The following is a 25,861-nucleotide window of genomic DNA, read 5'->3' on the forward strand; positions in this document are numbered from 1 at the left end:
ATTGGTGTATTCATTTTATAAATATATTTTCACTTATACCCGGCCCTGTGCTGTATGTGGTGGAAGGTGCGAGTTGAATCAGAGATCAGGGGCTCACTGGCTGGTCATTTATATCCTACTACAACGATCTACCCTAGTCCCTGAGAGGGCCCTTCCTCCTGCTTCTCATCGTCTAACTAGATGTTAAACACAATGACTTGTCTGAAGGAGTTCTCAGGAATTGTATGGGGCTAGTGGGGAACTAGGGAACTCTGTGATCCTTTTTACCAAGGGCGGCATTCCTTGGAAATGTGCTACCCAGTCCCATCTACGTGGCATCTTAGTTGTCTTTCCATGCTGTGACTGCGTCAGACTTTACTTTGTGAACTTGGCTTCATGCCAGGACTAATACCTCAGACCGGCTGCCTCCACCACTCTCTGTCCTCTGTGTCATCTACAGTCTCTCTGTGATTGGTAATCTATTGTGACTTTACTGCCACCTTTACAGAAGTAAGGTGGTAGGATACAGAACTGTTTCTAAGAGGATCTTCTTGAAGGGGGATGGGATTGCTTAGTACTCCCTTGGCATCAGATTTCTTGATCTTCTCCGGAGGGGCAGCTTTGGGGAAGGTGCTGATAATTATTATAGCTCCACACCTTCTGGAAGCTGTTGTAGACAGATATAACACAGTTTCTAAATAATGAGAGGGTATTTTTTCTGGGCAGGAGCTTTTACTTTATGAAAAATCAAGTCAGAAGGTTTTCTTTTCCTCCCAAACACATCACTCATTACCCTTTTTATACTCTTACGTCATACTCTTGCAACTCTGGCATCTGAAATGCTACAAAAATGCCTCTGAGTCATTGCCATTGATTTTTTTTTTTCTTGGCAATCAGACATTACTATGATACAATTTCTTTTTAGAAGCTTGGTGAATTCTCCTTGGATCTTTTGACTGTGTTTTACTTTTTAAACGATTCAATGATTTGTCCTTTTTCCTATTAGCAGTTTCCTGGGATATACCAGTGTATTAGGAACCCTGTTTTATCATTCTTTCCCTCCTTCAATGACACCGCCTTTCTTGCTTGTTAAATTTCAGATCTTCCATTTCTTATCCACCTATATCTTTGTTCTCTTCTTAATCCTTTCTTTGCTTCCTTGTCCCGGGCACTCTGGCTCCTGCCTTCCTTTGCACGTCTCAGGGTTGACCTCTAGCTCCTTTCCTCCCAGGTACCTCCCGTGTGGGTTGTGAATGTGCTCTCAGACTCTGATCCATGTTTTACTCTCTCTCACTGCTCTCCTTAGGTAGGGAGACAAGAAGTTACAGGCTTTACTGGGAAACCAGGCTCCTTTCCTTCATCTTCACAGGAAGCCTGCCAAAGTGTAACCCCACCTCTAAAGGCTCACCTTTTACTAACACACGTTAGGAACCCACCCGGCCTCCTCTGAAGCCTATTGATGAGAACCATTTTAGTTTTACGGCAACCAGGAGGCTGCACATGCGCTGCCTTCACTGTGAACTGAATTTGCTGCACATTTGGGGAAGCCACATGGGGAAACTGACTGTGTTTTCTGCCTTCTGTTGACAGAATGGTACACGAAACTTCCAGGACTTTGACTGTCAGGTAAGGACTGTACAAACACCAAGGAGGGCTGTGTACAGGATCTCTGCAGTGCTTCCCTCCCTGTGCTGGTGGTGTTATAGAGGTGGATCTCTCTTCGTAGCTAATCATGACTCCTTCATGTTCTTTTGGTCATTGGATCAAGTTTATTTAAAATGATTTTGCTATTGTGTTCAAAAATTGCCTGCCAGGTACCTGTTCTGTGGTTGTAGGTTATTGGGTGGAGCTTTCTCTTTGTAATTAAGATCTCCTTTCCTCAAATGATACTGGAAACCCTAGTCACAGGTGTCAAATGGTTGTCACCTCACTGCAGAGAAGGCGGGAGAGGGGCATTTTGAGGGGAGACTTAACCAACAACAAAATCTTTTCCTAAAAGAAAAAGACACATTAAGTGTTATTAACATAAAATGCAGATATCTCTTGGCTTTATCTTTGGAAACGCAAAATTCATCCTGGCTCATTAGTATTTTCCTAAATGATATTGTTCGTCTTAGTCTGCTTTTGCCTATAGCTCTATTGCCAATTTGAAAATCAATAAAGTGAACCAGCAACCCTCCCTCCACCTTCCTACTTTATCTGTTGCCTGGCCCTGAAAGAAATGGGAGGAAGGAGTATGGAAATGGGAACCTTATAAGCCTGTGCAGCCTGACTCTCCTACTTTTGGGGTAGATGTCATAAGAGTGGCTATCAGAGGCAACATAAAGTAGACTCAGAGGGTACTAGGCAGGAAAGGAAGGTGCAGGGAAGCCAACTTCCTCGTGTCCAGGATTCACCCAACTTGTATACCCACAGGCAGATAGTTATTTTCAGATATATTAAGTACAGTGGAATCTCTCCATGTAGCATTAGAATCAAAAGGAAGAACTAATATCTGTCTCATAGGCAAACCAGTTATATCATAATAATTTATTGGGTACCTACTATAGATACTAAACATACATCATCTCTAGTGTTTGGAGCAATATCATTAGGTGGTTTTTATTACAGATGAGGAAATTGAGAATCACATTTCATAACTTGCCATTGGGTGGAATTGGAGTTGAAAAACCCCCTTTGTCCTGAATCCATTGCCCATTCTTTCTCACTTGGGAATGTCCAGAGCTGAGATGTGGCAAGGAGTTGAGAGCTGAGGTTCCTTGGCAGGACAAATAAGACTGAGACTCACTTTAGAAGGGGCAGGCTCCTTGTTACAGACTTTTTAATCCCAGTGCCAAACACCTCTTGGTGTGACTATTTGGTATACTTACATATACAACATAATCAGCCAGGTGCTGTTAGGGAAACATTTGCTATAGACCCTTACTCAAAAACAAGAAGTCATATTATTTTTTGGTGAATGGTGGCAATCAAGTTTGGGGTTAGTTGTCTTTAATTTGATCTAACTCCAGTTATGGTTTGGATCCTAGGTTGAACCAGTTTAACTTGATTGCTGTTAATATTTGATATAATTTACCTAGAAGGAGATCATTTGAGAGAGGGTGACAGTAAAATTCAAGGTGAGGAATTCCAGAAATAGTATATATATTCCTACCTAAAAGTGTGGAAGCATTTATTTTCATCAAATTGAGCACCCCCCCTTCAAAAAAATGGAATATTAAAAAATTATGTGCTTATTGCAAAATAGATAAGAAAATACCAAAAAGCAAAAAAATAAAAATCACTTGTTATTTCACCAGTGTTAGTATTTTGGTATATATACTTCAGGATTTTTTTTTCACACATAAACATACTTAGATATAAATGAAATTGAGTTTTAGAGATATAATTATCAATCACTTTTTAATATAAAGGCTTGAAAATAGTCTGGCAAAAATTCTTGATGTTTTGAGTGAAGCTCTAATATATTAACATGTTCTGGCCTCATTAAATATAACTTTTAGTTCAGTTCTGATACAAATAGAATGATGGCAAATGTTTGTCACATGTCTGTTACTGGTTATGAATGTGTAGGTTCTCTGTGTTCTAAAGAAGAAAATATCACAGGCCCTTCTTTTTTTCTTCTCTCAACACTCATGAATGCTCTTCTTTCTCATCTGTCTCTTTGTTAAAGGTTTATGTGGTGTTTTGGAGACTGGGGGCATCTGGGTCAGGAGTCTAGCGACAGGTGATAGAAGGCCTAGGAAGTAGGAACTGTGCTGTGAGACATCTAGAGTGGCCCAGTTTGCCTGAAGGCTTCCTGGAGACCGCTGGACCTTCTTATGAGACAAAGCAGAACAAATTTAAAGCCACCCACTGGCTTTGTCACTTAATGGAAAGGCATTCAGCCTTGACATTGGTGTTGTTCATTAGCATAAATGTGGCACGGGGCTAACTGAGGCCAGTTAATCTGGGCTTCCTTCTGGTCTCTGTCTTGCCTCAGAGAAATCTTTAAGGGATGTTTGATGATATTCCAGGAAGTTATCTTAACATCACAACCATGAGAGATCATAACTTCAGTCTGAACTGCCTTTTCCCCCTCTGTTTCCTTTACTAATCACCTACATGCCTTTTTTTTCCCCCCAATAATTGAAAATATAATTAAAATTGTACCATTTCTCTTGGTTCTTTGATTGTCCTAGTGACGTCATTGCTATATAGCTCCCCTGAGGCCAAAAGCAGTTATATTGGGATATAAGAGTAATGAGGGGAGGGGTGCTTAGAGGTGACGTGCTTAGAATTGCTGTAAAAGGAGAAAGCCTATTGCCAGTTGAAACAATGAATCAGCAGGCTTATTGTCCATTTATCTACTTCAGTGCTGCTTAATTTTCTTCTACTTATGAGATTGTTTAAAAATTTGGAATTAGAGCTGAGACAATGCTATATAGCTTTTTTGTGTTTGTGATATATTGCTTTAAAAAATAATTATACCGGGGGATTAAGAGGTACAAACTACTATATATAGATAAATGTTACAAGGATATATTGTACAGCATAGGAAATATAGCCAATATTTTATAAAAACTTTAAATGAAGTATAATCCGTAAAACTTTTGGATCACTGTGTTGTACACCTGAAACTAATATAATACTGTAAATCAACGGTACCTCAACTTTAAAAAAAAAGATGGATTAATAAGATGGATAGATGCATGATAATTAAGTATAGTAAAATGTTAATGGTAGAGTTCAGGTGGTGGGTATACAGATGTTCACTGTAAGGTATTTCAACTTAGGCGGGGAGACCAATGTTTACTTTTGTTAAAAAGTACACAAAACTGCTTTTAATTTTCACACAGCTCTCTCCATGGACATTTCCAGTGCTTCTCCACATGCACACACACTTATGAACTTGTGATCACTATGTTTGTATAAATATCATCATTGTTATTTCTCACATGTTTCTAAAACTTCACGTGTAGTATTTAATGTGTGTATATCACATGAGTAAATATGTTAAAAAATAACACTTGTGTATAATCAAATTTAGAAAATGAAGAAAAGTATGAAAATAAAGGTTTCCTATAATCCTGTTCCCTAGGGATAACCGTATTTTATTATATTTCTTTCCAGTATTTACTTTTATATTCTGGTTATCAAAAGAGTACATGCTCATAGTTGAATATTTGGAGAGCACAGAGAATTATAAAGTAGCTAGAGAAAAGCTCACAGTCCTAAAACCCAGGGGCAACCATGTTAATGTGTTCAGTGTTGAGATGTATGTCTGTGTGTATTATTTATTTATTTATATTTATTTATTTTTATTTTGGCTGTGCCGGGACTTAGTTGCCGCACAAGGGATTTTTTTTTTTTTTTTTTTTTTTTTTTTTTTAGCGGCAGGTGGGCTTTTTGATTGTGGCATGCAGACTCTTAGTTGCAGCATGCAGACGGAATCTAGTTCCCCGACCAGGGATCGAACCCACTGGTCGCGGAACTCCACTGGAAGCGTGGAGTTTTACCCACTGGACCACCAGGGAAGTTCCCTGTATATTATTTTCTAAAATATAATTTTTAAAGTTTATATAATTGGTCACCCTGGATGTACAATTATGTATCTCCTTTTCTGACTTAATATTAGAACACAATCTCATTTACGTGTCATTTTAAAACTCTCATAAAAATAATCTCTAATGGGGAATTCCCTGGCGGTCCAGTGGTTAGGACTTGGTGCTTTAACTGCCGAGGCCCAGGTTCAATCCCTGGTCAGGGAACTAAGATCCTGCAAGCCACATGGCGCAGCCAAAAAAAAAAAAAACATCTCTAATGGCTGCCTGTTATTTCATCATATGGCTATCCCATGACTTAACTATTCCATTATTTTTGGAAATTAGATTGCTTATAATATGTTCAGTTCACTGAACATTTTTGTGCATAAATTTTACATACACGTTGGATTATTTCCTTAGATGGATTCTTGGAATGAACACATTTAAGGCTCTTGGCATATCTTGTCAAATTGCCTTCCACTTCCACCAGAAGGGTACTCAAGAAATATTAATGGAAAGTGAAAAGCTGCTGTCTGCCACAATATATCATTCCTGTAGGAGATGCTGATGATGGAGTGAACTCACAAGAATGGAGTTCTTGCTCCTAGGATAAGAACTCCAGGCCTGGCCAAGGGCTGAGTAATTTCATGCTGGCTGTTTAATTGCAGTAGCTCTTAAGAGGACTGATTTATAGAACTCTACTGTGAGGACTGGTTTTTAGTACCACAGTTCAAATGTATGTATGTGACTGCCTCTTCTAAAGGGGTATAAACAGCTTTAAACTCTTGCAGGTCACTTGGTGAATGGGCACTATTACAAAATAAAAATTCAGTGAAGTAAATAACTGAAAGTGCCTTCCACAGAAAAGAGGTGTTTGGAGACATCTGGGATTCAGCCACCTGCTGCAGTCTGTTAGAGAGCTTGACCAGTTCCACGCTTCTCCCCTTGCCTTGAAGGATGTGATTATGGCCCCAGTCCCCCTTTCAGCCTGTTGTCCCACTGCTTCCCATTGTACATTCCACCCACTCCCAGGAAAACTAGAATTATTGCTGACCTACCCATCCTGCTTTGTGCTTTTCCTTTCTGATGGCCTTTGTTCACAGGTCCTCCCTTTGAGATGCATACCCCTCCCCTTTTGGATTTTTTTTTGTTTTTTTTTTAACTGTTATTTATTTTCTTATTAGTTATCCATTTTATACACATCAGTGTGTACACGTCATTCCCAATCGCCCAGTTCATCACACCACCGCCACCACCCCCGCCGCTTTCCCCTCTTGGTGCCCACACATTTATTTTTTTTTAATTAATTTACTTATTTATTTATTTTTGGCTGTGTTGGGTCTTCGTTTCTGTGCATGAGCTTTCTCTAGTTGCGGTGAGCGGGGGCCACTCTTCATCGCGGTGCGCGGGCCTCTCACTGTCGCGGTCTCTCTTGTTGCGGAGCACAGGCTCCAGACGCGCAAGCTCAGTAGTTGTGGCTCACAGGCTTTGTTGCTCCGTGACATGTGGAATCTTCCCAGACCAGGGCTCGAACCCGTGTCCCCTGCATTGGCAGGCAGACTCTCAACCACTGTGCCACCAGGGAAGCCCCCATACGTTTTTTTCTCTACTTCTGTGTCTCAATTTCTGCTCTACAAACCAGTTCATCTGTACCATTTTCTAGGTTCCACATATGTGCTTTAATATACGATATTTGTTTTTCTCTTTCTGACTTAACTTCACTCTGTATGACAGTCTCTAGATGCATCCACGTCTCTACAAATGACCCAATTTCGTTCCTTTTAATGGCTGAGTAATATTCCATTGTATATATGTACCACATCTTTATCCATTCGTCTGTCGATGGGCATTTAGGTTGCTTCCATGACCTGGCTATTGTAAATAGTGCTGCAGTGAACATTGGGGTCCATGTGTCTTTTTGAATTATGGTTTTCTCTGGGTATATGCCCAGTAGTGGGATTGCTGTGTCATACGGTAATTCTATTTTTAGTTTTTTAAGGAACCTCCATACTGTTCTCCATAGTGGCTGTATCAATTTACATTCCCACCAACAGTGCAAGAGGGTTCCCTTTACTCCACACCCTCTCCAGCATTTGCTGTTTGTAGATTTTCTGTTGATGCCCATTCTAACTGGTGTGAGGTGATACCTCATTGTAGTTTTGATTTGCATTTCTCTAATAGTTAGTGATGTTGAGCAGCTTTTCATGTGTTCTTGGCCATCTGTATGTCTTCTTTAGAGAAATGTCTATTTAGGTCTTCGGCCCATTTTTGGATTCGGTTGTTTGTTTTTTAAATATTGAGCTGCATGGGCTGTTCATATATTTTGGAGATTAATCCTTTGTCCACTGATTCTTTTGCAAATATTTTCTCCCGTTCTGAGGGTTGTCTTTTCGTCTTGTTTATGGTTTCCTTTGCTGTGCAAAAGCTTTGAAGTTTCATTAGATCCTATTTGTTTACTTTTGTTTTTATTTCCATTACTCTACGAGGTGGATCCAAAAATATCTTGCTGTGATTTATGTCAAAGAGTGTTCTTCCTTTGTTTTCCTCTAAGAGTTCTATAGTGCCCAGTCTTACATTTAGGTCTCGAATCCATTTTGAGTTTGTTTTTGTGTATGGTGTTAGGGAGTGTTCTAACTTCATTTTTTACATGTAGCTGTCCAGTTTTCTCAGCACCACTTATTGAAGAGACTGTCTTTTCTCCATTGTATATCCTCACCTCCTTTGTCATAGATTAGTTGACCATAGGTGCGTGGGTTTATCTCTGGGCTTTCTATCCTGTTTCATTGATCTATATTTTCTGTTTTTGTGCCAGTACCCTATTGTCTTGATGACTGTAGCTTTGTAGTATAGTCTGAAGTCAGGGAGTCTGATTCCTCCAGCTCCATTTTTTTCCCTCAAGACTGCTTTGGCTATTCGGGGTCTTTTGTGTCTCCATACAAATTTTAAGATTTTTTGTTCTAGTCCTGTAAAAAATGCCATTGGTAATTTGATAGGGATTGCACTGAATCTGTAGATTGCTTTGCATAGTATAGTCATTTTCACAATGTTGATTCTTCCAATCCAAGAACATGGTATATCTCTCCATCTGTTGGTATCATCTTTAATTTCTTTCATCAGTGTCTTATAGTTTTCTGCATAAGGTCTTTTGCATCCCTAGGTAGGTTTATTCCTAGGTATTTTATTCTTTTTGTTGCAGTGGTAAATGGGAGTGTTTCCTTAATTTCTCTTTCAGATTTTTCATCATTAGTGTATAGGAATGCAAGAGATTTCTGTGCATTAATTTTGTATCCTGCAACTTTACCAAATTCATTGATGAGCTCTAGTAGTTTTCTGGCGGCATCTTTAGGATTCTCTATCTATAGTATCATGTCATCTGCAAACAGTGACAGTTTTACTTCCTCTTTTCCAATTTGTATTCCTTTTATTTCTTTTTCTTCTCTGATTGCCGTGGCTAGGACTTCCAAAACTATGTTGAATAATAGTGGTGAGAGTGGACATCCTTGTCTCATTCCTGATCTTAGAGGAAATGCTTTCAGTGTTTCACCATTGAGAAAGATGTTTGCTGTGGGTTTGTGGTATATGGCCTTTATTATGTTGAGGTAGGTTCCCTCTATGCCCACTTTCGGGAGAGTTTTTATCATAAATGGGTGTTGAATTTTGTCAAAAGCTTTTTCTGCATCTATTGAGATGATCGTATGGTTTCTATCCTTCAGTTTGTTAATATGGTGTATCACATTGATTGATTTGTGTATATTGAAGAATCCTTGCATCCTGGGGGTAAATCCCACTTGATCATGGGGTATGATCCTTTTAATGTGTTGTTGGATTCTGTTTGTTAGTATTTTGTTGAGGATTTTTGCATCTATATTCATCAGTGATATTGGTTTGTAATTTTCTTTTTCTGTAGTATCTTTTTCTGGTTCTGGTATCAGTGGGATGGTGGCCTCAGAATGAGTTTGGGAATTTTCCTTCCTCTGCAATTTTTTGGAAGAGTTTGAGAAGGATGGGTGTTAGCTCTTCTCTAAATGTTTGATAGAATTCACCTGTGAAGCCATCTGGTCCTGGACTCTTGTTTGTTGGAAGATTTTTAATCACAGTTTCAATTTCATTACTTGTGATTGGTCTGTTCATATTTTCTGTTTCTTCCTGGTTCAGTCTTGGAAGGTTATACCTTTCTAAGAATTTGTCCATTTCTTCCAGGTTGTCCATTTTATTGACATAGAGTTGCTCGTAGTAGTCTCTTAGGATGCTTTGTATTTCTACAGTGTCTGTTGTAACTGCTCCTTTTTCATTTCTAATTTTATTGATTTGAGTCCTCTCCCTCTTTTTCTTGATGAGTCTGGCTAATGGTTTATCAATTTTGTTTATCTTCTCAAAGAACCAGCTTTTAGTTTTATTGTTCTTTGCTCTTGTTTTCTTTGTTTCTATTTCATTTATTTCTGCTCTGATCTTTATGATTTCTTTCCTTCTGCTAACTTTGGGTTTTGTTTGTTCTTCTTTCTCCAGTTCCTTTAGGTGTAATGTTAGATTGTTTATTTGAGATTTTTTTTGTTTCTTGAGGTACGCTTGTATAGCTATAAACTTCCCTCTTAGAACTGCTTTTGCTGCATCCCATAGGTTTTGGATCATCATGTTTTCATTGTCATTTGTCTCTAGGTATTTTTTGATTTCCTCTTTGATTTCTTCAGTGATCTCTTGGTTATTTAGTAACGTATTGTTTAGCCTCCATGTGTTTGTGTTTTTTACATTTTTTCCCATGTAACTGATTTCTAATCTCATAGCGTTGTGGTCAGAAAAGATGCTTGATATGATTTCAATTTTCTTAAATTTACTGAGGCTTGATTTGTGACCCAAGATGTGATCTATCCTGGAGAATGTTCCCTGCGCACTTGAGAAGAAAGTGTAATCTGCTGTTTTTGGGTGGAATGTCCTATAAATATCAATTAAATCTATCTAAACTATTGTGTCATTTAAAGCTTGTGTTTCCTTATTAATTTTCTGTTTGGATGATCCGTCCATTGGTGTAAGTGAGGTGTTAAAGTTCCCCACTATTATTGTGTTACTGTTGATTCCCTCTTTTATAGCTGTTAGCAGTTGCCTTATGTATTGAGGTGCTCCTATGTTGAGTGCATATATATTTATAATTGTTATATCTTCTTCTTGGACTGATCCCTTGATCATTTTGTGGTGTCCTTCCTTGTCTCTTGTAACATTCTTTATTTTAAAGTCTATTTTATCTCATATGAGTATTGCTACTCCAGCTTTCTTTTGGTTTCCATTTGCATGGAATATCTTTTTCCATCCCCTCACTTTTAGTCTGTATGTGTCCCTAGGTCTGAAGTGGGTCTCTTGTAGACAGCATATATATGGGTCTTGTGTTTGGATCCATTCAGCAAGCCTGTGTCTTTTGGTTGGAGCATTTAATCCATTCACGTTTAAGGTAATTATCAATATGTATGTTCCTATGACCATTTTCTTAATTGTTTTGGGTTTGTTTTTGTAGGTCCTTTTCTTCTCTTGTGTTTCCCACTTAGGGAGGTTCCTTTAGCATTTTTTGTAGAGCTGGTTTGGTGGTACTGAATTCTCTTAGCTTTTGCTTGTCTGTAAAGCTTTTGATTTTTCCATCGAATCTGAATGAGATCCCTGCTGGGTAGAGTAATCTTGGTTGTACATTCTTCCCTTTCATCACTTGAAGTATATCATGCCACTCCCTTCTGGCTTGTAGAGTTTCTGCTGAGAAATCAGCTGTTAACCTTATGGGAGTTCCCTTGTATATATTTGTCGTTTTTCCCTTGCTGCTTTCAATCATTTTTGTTTGTCTTTAATTTTTGCCAATTTGATTACTGTGTGTCTTGGCATGTTTCTCCTTGGGTTTATCCTGTATGGGACTCTCTGTGCTTCCTAGACTTGGGTGGCTATTTCCTTTCCCATGTTAGGGAAGTTTTCGACTATAATCTCTTCAAATATTTTCTCGGGTCCTTTCTCTCTCTCTTCTTCTGGGGCCCCTATAATGCGAATGTTGTTGCGTTTAATGTTGTCCCAGAGGTCTCTTAGGCTGTCTTCATTTCTTTTCATTCTTTTTTCTTTATTCTGTTCCGCAACAGTGAATTCCACCATTCTGTCTTCCAGGTCACTTATCCGTTCTTCTGCCTCAGTTATGCTGCTATTGATTCCTTCTCGTGTATTTTTCATTTCAGTTATTGTATTGTTCACCTCTGTTTGTTTGTTCTTTAATTCTTCTAGGTCTTTGTTAATCATTTCTTGCATCTTTTCGATCTTTGCCTCCATTCTTTTTCCGAGGTCCTGGATCATCTTCACTATCATTATTCTGAATTCTTTTTCTGGAAGGTTGCCTATCTCCATTTCATTTAGTTGTTTTTCCTGGGGTTTTATCTTGTTCCTTCATCTGGTACATAGCCCTCTGGCTTTTCATCTTGTCTGTCTTTCTGTGAATGTGGTTTTTGTTCCACAGGCTGCAGGATTGTAGTTCTTCTTGCTTCTGCTGTCTGCCCTCTGGTGGATGAGACTATCTAAGAGGCTTGTGGACGTTTTCTGATGGGAGGGACTGGTGGTGGGTAGAGCTGGCTGTTGCTCTGGTGGGCAGAACTCAGTAAAACTTTAATCCACTTGTCTGCTGATGGGTGGGGCTGGGTTCCCTCCCTGTTGGTTGTTTGGCCTAGGCGACCCAACACTGGAGCCTACCCGGGCTCTTTGGTGGGGCTAATGACAGACTCTGGGAGGGCTCACGCCAAGGAGTACTTCCCAGAACTTCTGCTGCCAGTGTCCCTGTCCCTTGGTGAGCCACAGCTGCTCCCCTTCTCTGCAGGAGTACCTCCAACACTAGCAGGTGGGTCTGGTTCAGTCTCGTATGGGGTCACTGCTCCTTCTCCTGGGTCCTGATGCGCACACTACTTTGTGTGTGCCCTCCAAGAGTGGAGTCTCTGTTTCCGCCAGTCCTGCCAAAGTCCTGCAATCAAATCCCACTAGCCTTCAAAGTCTGATTCTCTAGGAATTCCTCCTCCCGTTGCCAGACCCCCAGGTTGGGAAGCCTGATATGTGGCTCAGAACCTTCACTCCAGTGGGTGGACTTCTGTGGTATAAGTGTTCTCCAGTTTGTGAGTCACCCACCCAGCAGTTATGGGATATGATTTTATTGTGATAGCGCCCCTCCTACCGTCTCATTGTGGCTTCTCCTTTGTCTTTGCATGTGGGGTATCTTTTTTGGTGAGTTCCAGTGTCTTCCTGTCGATGATTGTTCAGCTGTTAGTTGTGATTCCGGTGTTCTCGAAAGAGGTAGTGAGAGCATGTCCTTCTACTCTGCCATCTTGAATCAGTCTCCCCTTTTGGTTTGATTTTGTTGGGGTTTTTTTTGGGGGGGTGGGGGGTAAGGGGGAGATTGATTAAGTACTAAGGATAGAGGTGACTTTATTCTCATTTGGGGAGAAAAAAAGAATCTTATAGAAAAAGCTGAGGCCTTTTATCACCACCCCCAATCTCAGTTCCCTTTTCCCTTGTCACCAGAGGGTTTATTTCTCTGACAAGCTCTGTCATAGCATGGGCGTGACAGCTGCCAACTGCCCAAAATTCACATCTTTCCAGCTTAGCAGCCTCACTGCTAAGAGAAGAGATCTTTACCTGTAACTTGAGGGAAAAGGCTAGGGGAGGAGTCTTATTGGCTTAGTATGGGTCACGTGTGGGGGTCACATGCATTTCCCTGGACTGCTCACTGTGGCCAGAGATTGGGGTGTCTGAATTGGCCAAACCTGGACCCCTTCCTACCTGGACTAGAGAGTCCATGTTCTGAAGGTGTTCTGGGCTGTTGCATGTGGGTTAAATAGTCATTCACTCTTTTTCTCCTCATTGTTAGCTAAGGCTGTGTGAAGAAGATATTGGAGTTGGCTTTGAAAAGACAGATAGGAAAAGATAGATTTTATGTTGACATATTGCAAAAGAAGCTTTCAAATGAAGAGCATGATTTGTAGGAAGTCTGAGAGTGTGGGTAGTTGAAAAGGAAAAGTCGATGTCTCAAAGAATATTGATTTAACCAGGCTGAAAGATCTAAGAGGTAAGAGGGGAGAGAGCTGAAGCTAGAGTCAGGGAGAATGTATTATAGAACTTTAAGAAGGAAAATGTGATTTACTCATAGGCAGAAAGACTGAGTAATTGTGGAGGCAGATTCTTTTACTATGGGATTAAATGAAGTCATGCAAGTGAACTTTATACCACTACACAGGGGTAAGGCAGTGGGGGCATTATATTAAAATTTCCTATGTAATAAATAACAAAAACTATGCCCAAGGCTCATACAGTAGCTTGCTTATTAGAAACAGAATAAAACTCATACTAATAAGAATGTTGACATTTCCAAGAGTATGTTGTCCTCCAAGTTTACCTAAACTGTTTCAGACTGGCCAGGGAGAGGAAGAAGCACTAATAGACATGACGTGATCAAAATTTAACTAAGTTCAGAGAGGTATGACAAGTCAGATTGTGTAATAACTGGTGATTGCACATTTAGCAGAAGGAAAAGGACTCAGAAAAAAAGGTGAACACTGATTATTATCAGTTAATGGTAATATCTTAATCTCTCAACTACATCTTTGATTAAGAGGGAGAGGCAGTCTAAGATGGAGAAGTATGTTGTGGACCGATATGATTTCAGGTGGTTTTATAAGCCTGGAGAATAAAGGATCATGTTTTAAAAGTGCATAGTCTTGGAGGTGGTAAGTAATCAGAGAGTGCTGGGAAAGATCTATGACCAGAGCCTATTGGACACTTTCATTGTGCAGTCACACCCTCTAGAATGCTGGGGTGAAGGGTGAGGTAACTGGAGAAACAGCCTGTGCAGCAGCTGGTAGTTGGCTAAAGCAGAAGGGTGGCAGCAGCATCACCCCTGCAGTGGCCCGACCATTGAATCAGCTCCACAGCCAAGGTCTCTGCGCACTCATCTCCAGATGGAGACTTGTTCAAGCCATTCACATATAAGGTCACAAAGGATATATTTACAAATCCACATGGATGTGAGTGTCTCCTTTCTTTCATATTACTTTGAAAATGAAGAGAAACCATAAGAGATACTGACAACCAAGGGTTGCTCCAAATAGGGCAACAAGATTGACAGATAGGGCTCAGGACTCTTGGCCTTTTGATACTTTGGTTGCTACACAATTTGAGGGCATATTATGGGGAGGTAGGGGCTAAGATCTCCCTAAAAAGTTGAAATTTTGTAAGCCAATTTTAACTCTGAATTTCGTCCAGATCATGAAATGATGACAAAGTAGTTACTTTGCCCTATTGCCTCGTCTGCTTTTTAAATGTGTTCTCTTTTGCCCCATCTGTTTTATCTCCCTTTTCATCATCCTTCTGAACTTCCCTGACAGCTCACTATCCCCCACCCTCCGCTTGGCACCCTCCCTTTTCCTGCACACACTATCCCCATCAATTACCAGGTCTTAGGAGGTCCTGCTAACCCTAGTGCCAAAGTGTAAATTGTTCTTTTCCCTCAGTTCTCAGTAGCACAGCTGAGACCAAGCCAGGATATTTATGCAAGACTCTACTGAAGGCTTAGATATGACACAGGAAGGCTCCAGCAACTAGACTGTCAAGATGACAGATGGTTGCGCATTCTCTTCAATTTGGGTTCTCCTGTATTGTCACTCATCTGGCAGGGGCTGGTTTCTCCCTGTCTCCCTCTTTATTCTTTCTTTCTCTCAAGAAGTGAAACATGAGAGAGATCGAAGCCTCCTTAAGTTCATTTTCGGAATATATCACCTCCCAGAAGGAATCAAGTCCTAAATTTAGTGTACATTCCTTCTCCAAGTTTTTATACTTTAAATATATGTATGTAGGGACTTCCCTGCTGGAGCAGTGATTAAGATTCCGAGCTCCCAATGCAGGGGCCTGGGTTCGATCCCTGGTCAGGGAACTAGATCCCACATGCATGCCGCAACTAAGAGTTCGCATGCCACAACTAAGAGCTGGCGCAACTAAATAAATAAATAAATAAATAAATAAATATATATATATATATATGTAAACATATACAATCTGTATAGTGTTGCTTTTTTAAAAAATCTACATACATAAGTCATATATCATATACAGATCCTTCTGCATTTCTACTCAGCATTGTTTTTTCAAGATTTTCTCTGTGTATTAATGCTTATAGTTCTAGTTCATTCATTTTTGTCTGCATCTCATTATATGAATGTCATAATTTATCAGTTTCCTTATTGATGACTAATTAGACTACTTTCAATTTTTTGACATTATAAATAAGGCTTCAGTGTATATGTATATATGTATATATATCTGCACATATCTTTTTGTCTGTGTGAGTGTGTTTGAGAATCGCTTTAGATTAGACCTAAAAGTAAAATTGCTGTAGGGTAGACACCTCTTAACTTTACTAGAAATTACCAAATTTTTCTCCAGAGTAGTCGTTCCAGGTTACATGCCTACCAATAGTGTATGAAAGTTCTTATTTCTCTACATCTTGGCCAACACTTGGCATTATCTGACTTAAAAATTTTTGCCATTCTGGTATGTATGAAATTACATCTCATTTAATTTGCACTTTCCTGACTGCTAATAGAGTTAACGTCTTCCTCTTCAATTTTCCATCACAGCATCCTATTTATTTCTTTCATTCACAGCACTGATCACAGGCTATTGTTATGGGTTGGTTGGTTTGTGTGTTTATTGTCGACCTCCCTGTGTAGAACGTAATCTCTGTGAGAGCAGGGATCACATCTCTCTTGTTCACTGTTTTGTGCCCAGAGCTCAGTCCAGGGTCTGGTAGTAGGGGTTCAGTAGATATGTAGTTGTTTAGGGAATGAGCCTGACGATGGTGGTGGAGGGGGTTCCTCAATAAGTGACGTTACCACGTGAGAAATGCTCATACAGCAACAGGAATTTCTGTCTTTATATTCCTCCCATCCAAACCCTGTACTTCATTTCATAGCCAGTTCACAGTACCTGATTCTCTCCTTCATTTCTTATTCCCCCTTTTCAAGCCTTTGAAGAGGATGTAGCAAGCAGTAATAGAGAATAGCAGAAATATTGAGTCACTTGTGGTTTGATTTGCTAGAGAGATACCTGCTCTAGCTTGCAGCCCATGATTTGAGATATACTGATGTTCAATTAGTGTAAGATTGTTCTGTGCCCCACATGAGAGAAGAAACCAAGGCTCTGATGAGGTTCATTATTAGATAGGAAGTTAAGTTGGAAGTGCTTTGCCTTTGTTGGGATTCTTATTGACAGAGCTATTTTGTCTCAGCTACTGTAAGACTTCCTGAGATAGGTACGGACTTTGTCAGCAAAAATTCACTAGGCTAGGTGTGGTAATTCATTTTTAAGAAATTAGATGTTGAAGAAGACTAGAATAAACTCAGTTACTTTTTCTAGAGTCTCTTTCTTTTCTACCCAACCACTCTTAGTGCTGGTCCCAGTAGCTCTGATTGCATCTTGTTCTAGCTTTATTCAGTTCCTGAGCTCTGCTCTGACTGCATCTTAAATTTTACTCATTGCCTTGGTTAGGACCCTTTAGGATGCAGGGAACAAACCCACCCAAATAGCTTAAACCAGAGGCAATCCAGGGATGTCTCAGAACTTAACAGCACACACAGCCGGAACCAGGAATTAAAGTGGTGGAAATGCCTACTATAAGCTCCCAAGTTTACTTTTCTTTTCAAGAGAAGAACCAAGCTGAGGATGGAATCTCTGAGTCCCAATTACAAATTCTCAGGGAAGGATGCTGACCTAGCATGGACCAAATGCCCACCTGACTCCAGTGAGCCGTGGCCATAAGGTTATAGTCTACAGACAAGGCGGCCAAGAGCCACTCCTGTACTGTATGGATGACACAGAAGGGCAGCTCCCAGGGAAGGGGAGAGATTTTAGGCAGATACACCCATAGGTGCTATTGAAATGATCAGTTGTTGAACATGCATTTAGAGGCTCTGAAGCCTCTGTCTTTTTACCCAGCAGCTTCTTCACATCTTCTGCTTCCTTAACTTTCCTTTCCCCAGGTCTTACCTGGCTCCTCACTCAACTTGCTGATCTCCTCGCCATACCCGGTTACGAATATATTCTCAACAGATCCCTGGCTTCCCCCACTTAAGAAAGTGAGCTTTGTAGATAAGGTATATTTTTCCTTAGTTTGTTTATCTGGAAGGAATTAAAAAGTAGGAATATTCTGTATGATATAACATCTCTCTAGTAGGCTTATAATTCAGCGATGTGTCCTGCCCCAGCTAGTGGGAAATAGCAGTGAACTGGGTATTGTGAAACTTCAGTAACCTGGGAAGTCCATTCTGCCCTTGCTGAGACCTTTATGTTCTCTTGTTACAGGAACATGATATAGAAACAACTCACGGTATGGTCCACGTCACTATAAGAGGCCTACCGAAGGGAAACAGACCAGTTATTCTGACATATCATGACATTGGCCTCAATCGTATGTATTTGATTTTATACCTTCCCTATTTTATTATAATACATAATCTTTGTATATTTTTTAAAAACACACAAGAAACCCCAGTATTCTGATAAACCATAAGTTTTCTCCTCTCTGCCTTAACCTTCCCTCCTCATTGCTACATGTTAATGGCAGAATTAAAGTTCCTGGGAAGTATGCAGTTGAATGCGTTTTGGGGGATACTGGGATTATATCTCACTTTGTGTCATATCTGCTAAAGGACTGAAGATTATATGATGAACTGGTTAAGAAAGTAGAACTGAAATCAGTTTTTTTTAAAAAACAATCTGTGCTTTGGGTTTTTTCATATTTCGGGTTAGAAAATTCAGAGTTCGAACTTAACTTTGTTGTGAGCTCTTCAATAAATTAGTAAAAGTATTCTTATTATAGTCTGTCATGAGTGACTTTATTTAATTAATTAATTATTTAACATCTTTATTGGAGTATAATTGCTTTACAATGGTGTGTTAGTTTCTGCTTTATAACAAAGTCAATCAGCTAGACATATACATATATCCCCATATCTCTTCCCTCTTGCATCTCCCTCCCTCCCACCCTCCCTATCCCACCCCTCTAGGTGGTCACAAAGCACCGAGCTGATCTCCCTGTGCTATGCGGCTGCTTCCCACTAGCTATCGATTTTACATTTGGTAGTGTATATATGTCCATGCCACTCTCTCACTTCGTCCCAGCTTACCCTTCCCCCTCCCTATGTCCTCAAGTCCATTCTCTAGTAGGTCTGTCTTTATTCCCGTCCTGCCCCTAGGTTCTTCATAACAATTTTTTTTTTTAAGATTCCATATATATGTGTTAGCATATGAGTGACTTTAAATGGACTTTTCTAGATGGTAATATAAGATTCTGGCCCTAGCCCCAGGCATACAGAGTCTACATACATGTGTTTTCTTTCACGCTCCTCTGGCTTTCAGAGGTGGCCTGCATTTGAGGTTACAGTCTAGTGCTGGAGCTTTTGTTGCCTCTTTAGCATGAGAAGGAATTTAAGCAGTTCCACCAACAGGGTAGAAATTGAAGCAGAAACCCCTCCCTGCACCCCAGCAATTTTGCCAAGAGACAGTTTTCCACGTGGTGAATGTAAGCAGCCTAAGATACTCACTTTAGCCAGGCTCTTGGGATATGGTCAGTATCTCTCTGTTAGGTAGGGGAATAAGACACATGAAAAATGACAGTATTATGGGTGTAACATTGTTTTGTGAAACACCAGGATTGGTTTCCACTTTGTAGACATTCTGTAGAATTGAGGATTAGTTATCCTTTTCAAGTTGTTGAGATGTCTGGTAGTCAGCCTGTAGGGCAGCTTGAATCAGACAGATTATTCAGACACTTCACTTTAGTGAAACAGTGATTAAAAGGGGGTGAAAGAGGACGATGATATGGAATTGATTGAGTAGAGGAAAATTGGAGAGAAATGGAGAACTTGTGACTTATGAGTGTTTTGCTCTTGCAGATAAATCCTGTTTCAATGCATTCTTTAACTTTGAGGATATGCAGGAGATCACCCAGCACTTTGCTGTCTGTCATGTTGATGCCCCAGGCCAGCAGGAAGGTGCACCCTCTTTCCCCGCTGGGTAAGACCACAAGCAAGACCTTCTGGAAGACACGCACTCAGAGAGCAAACGGCTAAGCTCCAGCGAGAGCAGTAGCCGTGTGCTTCCCTCCAAGCTGGTTTCAGCACAGCCTGCAGGTTATACTTGTCAACCGACCATCTGCATATTTCCTCTCCTTGTTCTGAGAGGACTGTTATGTACAGTCTGTTCACGAAAACTGCGTGTTTTCCCATATCCAGGAATGGCCCTCCATGAATGGGAGCCAATCACAAGGCATTAGTGTCTGGAACACCCACTTCTCGCTGTCTTTTAACTGTCTCCTTCCTCATCTATTTTAAATCTGTCATTTTTGTGTCCCTCCCTGAAACTCCCAACTACCTAGGCCCAAACTCAGATCCCTCTGAGCTTCCTGGGAGCACCTACCCACCCTTACCTTCAGTCTGGTGACAGGAATTTGAATATCAATATAACCATTTATTTGGAGGAGCTGCCCTGTCAGCTAGAGGTGCATTTAACTGGACGTGGACATGGAGCTCTCAGCCTCATCCTAAGCCTGCTTTGCATGGTGGAGCCACAGTCTCCCTGACTCTTCCCTGGACAGCATAATTATTGAGGAGACCTTGGAGGAGGAATGAAAGCACAAACTGTGGAATGCTAATTCTTCCCCTCTCCCTTTACTCATCTCCAGAGCTGCCTTTGCCAGTGACTGCTGTGAAATAGACCATTGCAGTGTTAGAATAATAGCTAACACTTACATAGTACTCAAACAGTATTCTTGACGCTGCATTGCATGCTTTACATTTATTAACTCATTTAATCCTTACAACCCTATGGGATAGGTTTACTGTTATTCCCATTGTACAGGGGAGGATATTAAGGCCCAAAGATACTAAGTACCTTGGCCAAGCTTACATAACAAATAAGTAATAGAGCTGGGATTTTAACCCAGGCAGTCTGGCTCCAGAATCTACGTTATTGACTACGTCCAAGCTATTCTGTCTCTTAAACACAGATTGGCCGGTGACCAGTTTATATCCAACAAGACTTAGATCCAGTTCCTTTTTTCTATTTTATGTACAAATGGCTCAAGAGCACTCCAATGCTTGAAGTGTTTCAAGCAGAGGCAGGCTGACTTCCCTGTCAAACGTAGAGCAGATCCTGCCCCATATGTAGGGGGTTGTCTGAAGATCCCTTCCATCTTTGATGCTGTAATTTCTATGGACACTTCCTACTTTTCTTGGATTCTTGGTCTGAGTCAGTTTCGGGCTTGCCTGACCATCTTAGGATCCAGTGGCTTAGATCATGAACCAAACTCAAAAGCAAATAATAAAGTAACCGGGTTATTCTAGGCCTAAGTAAAACAAATCAGCCTCTATGATGAGGAGCCCAGGATTTGCGACTGTGTGCCTAGGCCCAGTAAAGCTTTGTTTACTTTTGCACTTAGCTGCCTAAACCTAAGCAGCAGACCAAGAGCAGTAAGTTGACTCTTACTGCTAGAAGTTTACTGAGCCTGAACCCCAAATGAAGTGGTTATTAGGGGTTTGGAAATACCCTGGAGAGAACCGTATTACCTGTTCTTTTCAAATGGCTTCCTCTCGTCCCAGAGATTGCTCTTCAGGTTATAGAAACACGTAGGGGTTTTTTTGTTTGTTTTTTACTTTCCTCTTAGTGTGGCAGTTGTAGAGAGTCACACAACATGCCAAAATCATTTCCGGGTACCACATCACCTCCTTTGAGCCTTTGGTAAAGGGAATGCTTTTATCTAAGAACCCTGTACTTTTCTAGCTGTTCTAGTGATTGGGAACTGTGAGTACATCCTAATTCGGGAGTTATCCTTCTGGATTTCAGGTACCAGTATCCGACAATGGATGAGCTGGCCGAAATGCTGCCTCCTGTTCTCACCCACTTAAAGTAAGTTCATTCTGCAGTTCTTTCACATGGTTTTTGTTTTTTGTTTTTTCACACTTTCTACTATGTGTCTGATCTGGGGGGTATGACGATGAGCAAAACAGTATCATCGCTACCCTCGTGGAGTGTGGAGCTTACATTTTGGTGTGGGAAATAATTGACAACAAGTAAGCAAACAAATAGTTGCAACCTACGTGCTATAGAAGAAGTCAGTGGGGATGTTGTGATAGGGAATAAGGGCAGGGTCTACACAGATAAGGCTAATTGAGGATTGCCTCTCTAAGAAGGAGTCCTTTAGATTGAGACCTGGAGGATAAAAAGGAGTTACCTAAACAGAGAGCCAGGACAGGAGGATTCCAGACAGAAGGAATATGTCCAAAAGGCCTGAGCCAAGTGAGCAAGTGGGAGAAAGGCACAGGGTGAAATTTGAGAAATAGACAAGGACCAGAATGCACAGGTCTCACAGGTCAGGTAAGAATTTGGGATTTTGTTCAAAAGACAAAAAACACCGAAGGGTTTTTTTTTTTGTTTTTTTTTTTAATTTATTTATTTATTTATGGCTGTGTTGGGTCTTAGTCTCTGTGTGAGGGCTTTCTCTACTTGCGGCAAGTGGGGGCCACTCTTCATCGCCGTGCGCGGGCCTCTCACTATCGCGGCCTCTCTTGTTGAGGAGCACAGGCTCCAGATGCGCAGGCTCAGTAATTGTGGCTCCCGGGCCTAGTTGCTCAGCAGCATGTGGGATCTTCCCAGACCAGGGCTCGAACCCGTGTCCCCTGCATTAGCAGGCAGATTCTCAACCACTGCGCCACCAGGGAAGCCCTCACCGAAGGGTTTTAAGTGCTATCCAATTTAGTCTTTTAAAATGATCACTCTAGATATGTAAATTGCACATCAGTAAAGCAATTTACATTTTTAAAAAGAAATTACTCCAGCTGTGGAGAGAATGGTTTAGAGAGGGGTAAAAGACAAAAAGCAAGGGACCAGTTAAACCGTTACAACAATCAGGCAAGTGATAATGATAGCTTGGTACTGGATACTGCCCAGGGGGTGGAATGGAGTAGGAGAAGGCAGATGGAAATACTTTGAAGGTAGATTTGCTGATGGGTTGGATATGGAGGTATTAGGAGAGTGAGCTGTCAAGGATGACTCCCAGGTTTTAGTCATATTTCATTTAATCCTTAAAATCAACTTAGAAGTAGGTGGTCATATTCTTGTTTTATAGGTAGGGAACCCAAGCTCAGGAAGTTAAAGAAACCTGACCAAATTCTACATCCAGTAAGCATCAGAGCCAGATTTGAACCCAATTGCATTCTTTTCATTATGCCATCCTACCTCCAAATGAGTTAACCCTATCAATGTTGGTGTGTCCCATTCACAGTCTGAAAAGCATCATTGGGGTTGGAGTTGGAGCTGGAGCTTACATCCTCAGCAGATTTGCAGTAAGTACATGGAGGATTAGTCTCAACACCCTTGAGGCACTGCCTAGGTCACAGCTCTTACTGCTGTGTTAAATGACAAGGAACTGTTGTGGATCTTATGTCAGTTTTTCTATAAATTCTGTCAACAGATACAGGTTTGTATAAGGCCTTGCTTTGTACTTATAGCACCTGAAGAATAACAAATGAGGGCAAGATATCATCAGTAAAAATAATTCTCAGAGAATAGTTATGGTGGAATTTCTTACAGCCATTAAAATTTTGTAAGAAGAGCTTGTAATGATATGCAATTCACATACACCGTAACCTTAACAAAAAGGTTAGAATACAGATGCACATAAAGTTTGTCATAGGCATAGGAAAGAACTGAAAGAAAACATACGAAAATACTAACAGATTGATGTTGTGTGGTTAGATAATATGAGATTTTATTTTCTGCTTTTTATAATTTCTCTGTTTATCAAATTTTCTATAGTGAGCATAATCGGAGGGGAAAAAGTAAGCTGGAAAGTTTTTAGTTTACATAGAAATATTCTTATTAATTTTTATTTAAGGAACTCTTTCCCAAATGCCTCCTGGGTAAAGGGCAGTCTTCTGGAGGGTGGTATCACCTATTCATGTGGTTTTAGAAAAAAACTTAAGAAGTTGCTATTGGGGACAAGGTGTATGAGTATGAAATAGCCAGTCTAAGCCTCAGTAGCCCCTTATGCCGTGTAGTCCCAAGGGCACTGCCCCAGCGGGGGAGACCCACCATGACCTAAACAACTGTAGAGATACCAGGTGCCGTCCTCTGCTGTGGAAATAAAAACCATCTCCCCCGTAGATCTTTGCCAGGCGAGATCATGTGATGGTAATTTAGGAAGCTGGTTTTCTAGATGCTAAGCTAGATTTATAGAGCTATTTTTCTAAATATCCTCCCTAGCACCTCTCTGACCTTTCTTACTTTCAAATCTGAGACATTGAGGCCTAGTAAGAGGTGACTAACCATGCTGCAGTATTTTTAGAAAAAGCTGAGAAGGGGGATCTTTACTGTTGTCTTTGTCTTGTTTCAGCTCAATCACCCAGAGCTCGTGGAAGGTCTCGTGCTCATTAACGTTGACCCTTGTGCCAAAGGCTGGATTGACTGGGCAGCTTCCAAAGTAAGACCAGTGTCCATTGGCTCATCTCTTGGTTCCTTCTCAAAATGGCTTATCTGGTTTTTATTTTTTTTTTCATTCATACAGTGAAGGGCAAGAAGTTTTAAGTATACAGCGTGATGAATGTTTACACATGTAATCACCACTTAGTCAATATACAGAATATTTCCAGCTCTGTGCTTAATACTTCCTCCCTTTCCCAGAAATAACTGTTATTCTGACTTCTACCACCATAGATTCGTTTTATATATTCTTAAACTTCATATACTTGGAATAATAGAATATATATTCTTGTGTATCTTGCTTCTTTGATTCATCATTGTCTGTGAGTCTCAGTCACGAATGGAATACTTTGCAACCAAAAACTTATGGGTTTTTTTTTGGTTATTTAAGGAAATGTGAAAATTCTCATGTTTAAAAAAACAGACAGTAAAATTTTGTTAAATACATATATGCATAAGAAAAGAAGGAAAATAATTTGCTACCAGTAGTTACATCTTTGGCTGGTAGCATTACAGATGATTCTTATTTTTATTTTATGGATTCTATGTTTTCCTAATTTTCTATGATAAACATGTATTGCTTTCATAGTTATTTAAAAATATTAAACTATTCCACCTGCCAGCAGACCAGATTCTAAAAAGTTTATCCATTCCCCCCCACATTTAACTTCTGGAGAAATGATGTATTTCCTAGCTTTGGATGAAATATATTAACAATGCTATTGCCAGATGCTATGGAAATTCTTTGTACAACCTGACTTATTTAAAATTTGTTCTAATTCCTATCTAGGATGTGGGTACATTAAAACTTACCTGAACACTCTTAATAACGTGATACAACCTAGTAAAAATTCTTATAAAGCTTTAGAATGACCTTATGAGTATTAAACATGAAATGAAATAGGTTATTAATTCTTATTATCTTTAATTTATAACCTGTGGGTCATTGATAACCCATGTGAAGATTTCTGGGCTTCTTTCTTCCTGAATCTTTCTGGGACTACATGATCCTGCTCCACCCATATCCACAGCTGTCCCCCTGATTTCCTCTTGTCCGTCTCCACCCCCGGCTCAGTACTTCACCTCTGATCCAAGTCAGCAGTAGGAATTGAGCATAAAAGCAGCAAAGAAGGAAGGCTTAAGGGGAATCAGCAACCTAATTTGAGATGGAAATTTTTCTGAAAATAGACTAACAGTCTGCAGATTTACACAGATTGATGCATTTATTAGACTGTGATGTGCATAGTTTTGAAATGGGAAAAATTAGGAGAAAAATGTTCAAAATGCAAGAACATTCTGTAAACATAGCAGTTTCCTCCCACTACTTGAAATGAAGATAGCAAAACTAAAAGAAAGAAAAAAAATTGTTTTTTCTTTTGGATGGCTTGGGAGTAGTTGTCAGTCATTCCTTATTAACTGTAAACCCAGTGTAACTGCAGAAATACAGGCAGGAATGAAGCAGCTAATAGCTGTGAGTTCTCGGTCCCATGTTTTCAAAGAAGTAATGGCAGCATTTCTTCTAGCCACCTATTTCAAAGCAGGCTATATTATTACCCTGGAAGGAAAACTTTTCGTTTTTTTCTGACTTGTTTCTTGTTCTCAGGTTTCCTGGGACCACCATCTCACAAAAATGTGTGACACTCAGTTGTGTTGTTTCATTTGTTGAAGGATAACATATATACAAGAAAGTGCACCAGTGAAGTGGACAGCTTGATAAATTTTTACCCATGCTAACTCCCTTGACACCAAGTTTTTATCTTTGTAGCTCTCGGGCTTGACAACCAATGTTGTGGACATAATTTTGGCTCATCACTTCGGGCAGGTAAGTGCCT

General features: G+C 40.2%; 1 protein-coding gene across 5 annotated transcripts in view; it reads left to right on the forward strand.

Annotated features, from left to right (window-relative positions):
- Positions 1-1,471: 1,471 nt before the first annotated feature.
- The window catches only part of NDRG3 (NDRG family member 3), a 48,803-nt gene continuing 24,413 nt past the window's right edge, over positions 1,472-25,861 (forward strand). The window contains exons 1-7 of one of the 5 annotated variants that reach the window (XM_082430316.1): positions 1,472-1,605; positions 17,856-17,961; positions 19,448-19,568; positions 21,396-21,458; positions 22,834-22,894; positions 23,944-24,030; positions 25,795-25,851. In XM_082430316.1, coding sequence (XP_082286442.1) covers positions 17,883-17,961; positions 19,448-19,568; positions 21,396-21,458; positions 22,834-22,894; positions 23,944-24,030; positions 25,795-25,851 — 468 coding nt within the window. In that variant the 5' untranslated portion in view covers positions 1,472-1,605; positions 17,856-17,882. Of the gene's footprint in view, positions 1,606-2,988; positions 3,099-17,552; positions 17,648-17,855; positions 17,962-19,447; positions 19,569-21,395; positions 21,459-22,833; positions 22,895-23,943; positions 24,031-25,794; positions 25,852-25,861 lie in introns of those variants that run through there. The other 4 variants (XM_082430319.1, XM_082430317.1, XM_082430320.1 and 1 more) reach the window with 4 other exon arrangements.

Source organism: Balaenoptera physalus (assembly GCF_965194825.1).
Source record: "Balaenoptera physalus genome assembly, chromosome: 16".
Lineage (NCBI taxonomy): Eukaryota > Metazoa > Chordata > Mammalia > Artiodactyla > Balaenopteridae > Balaenoptera > Balaenoptera physalus.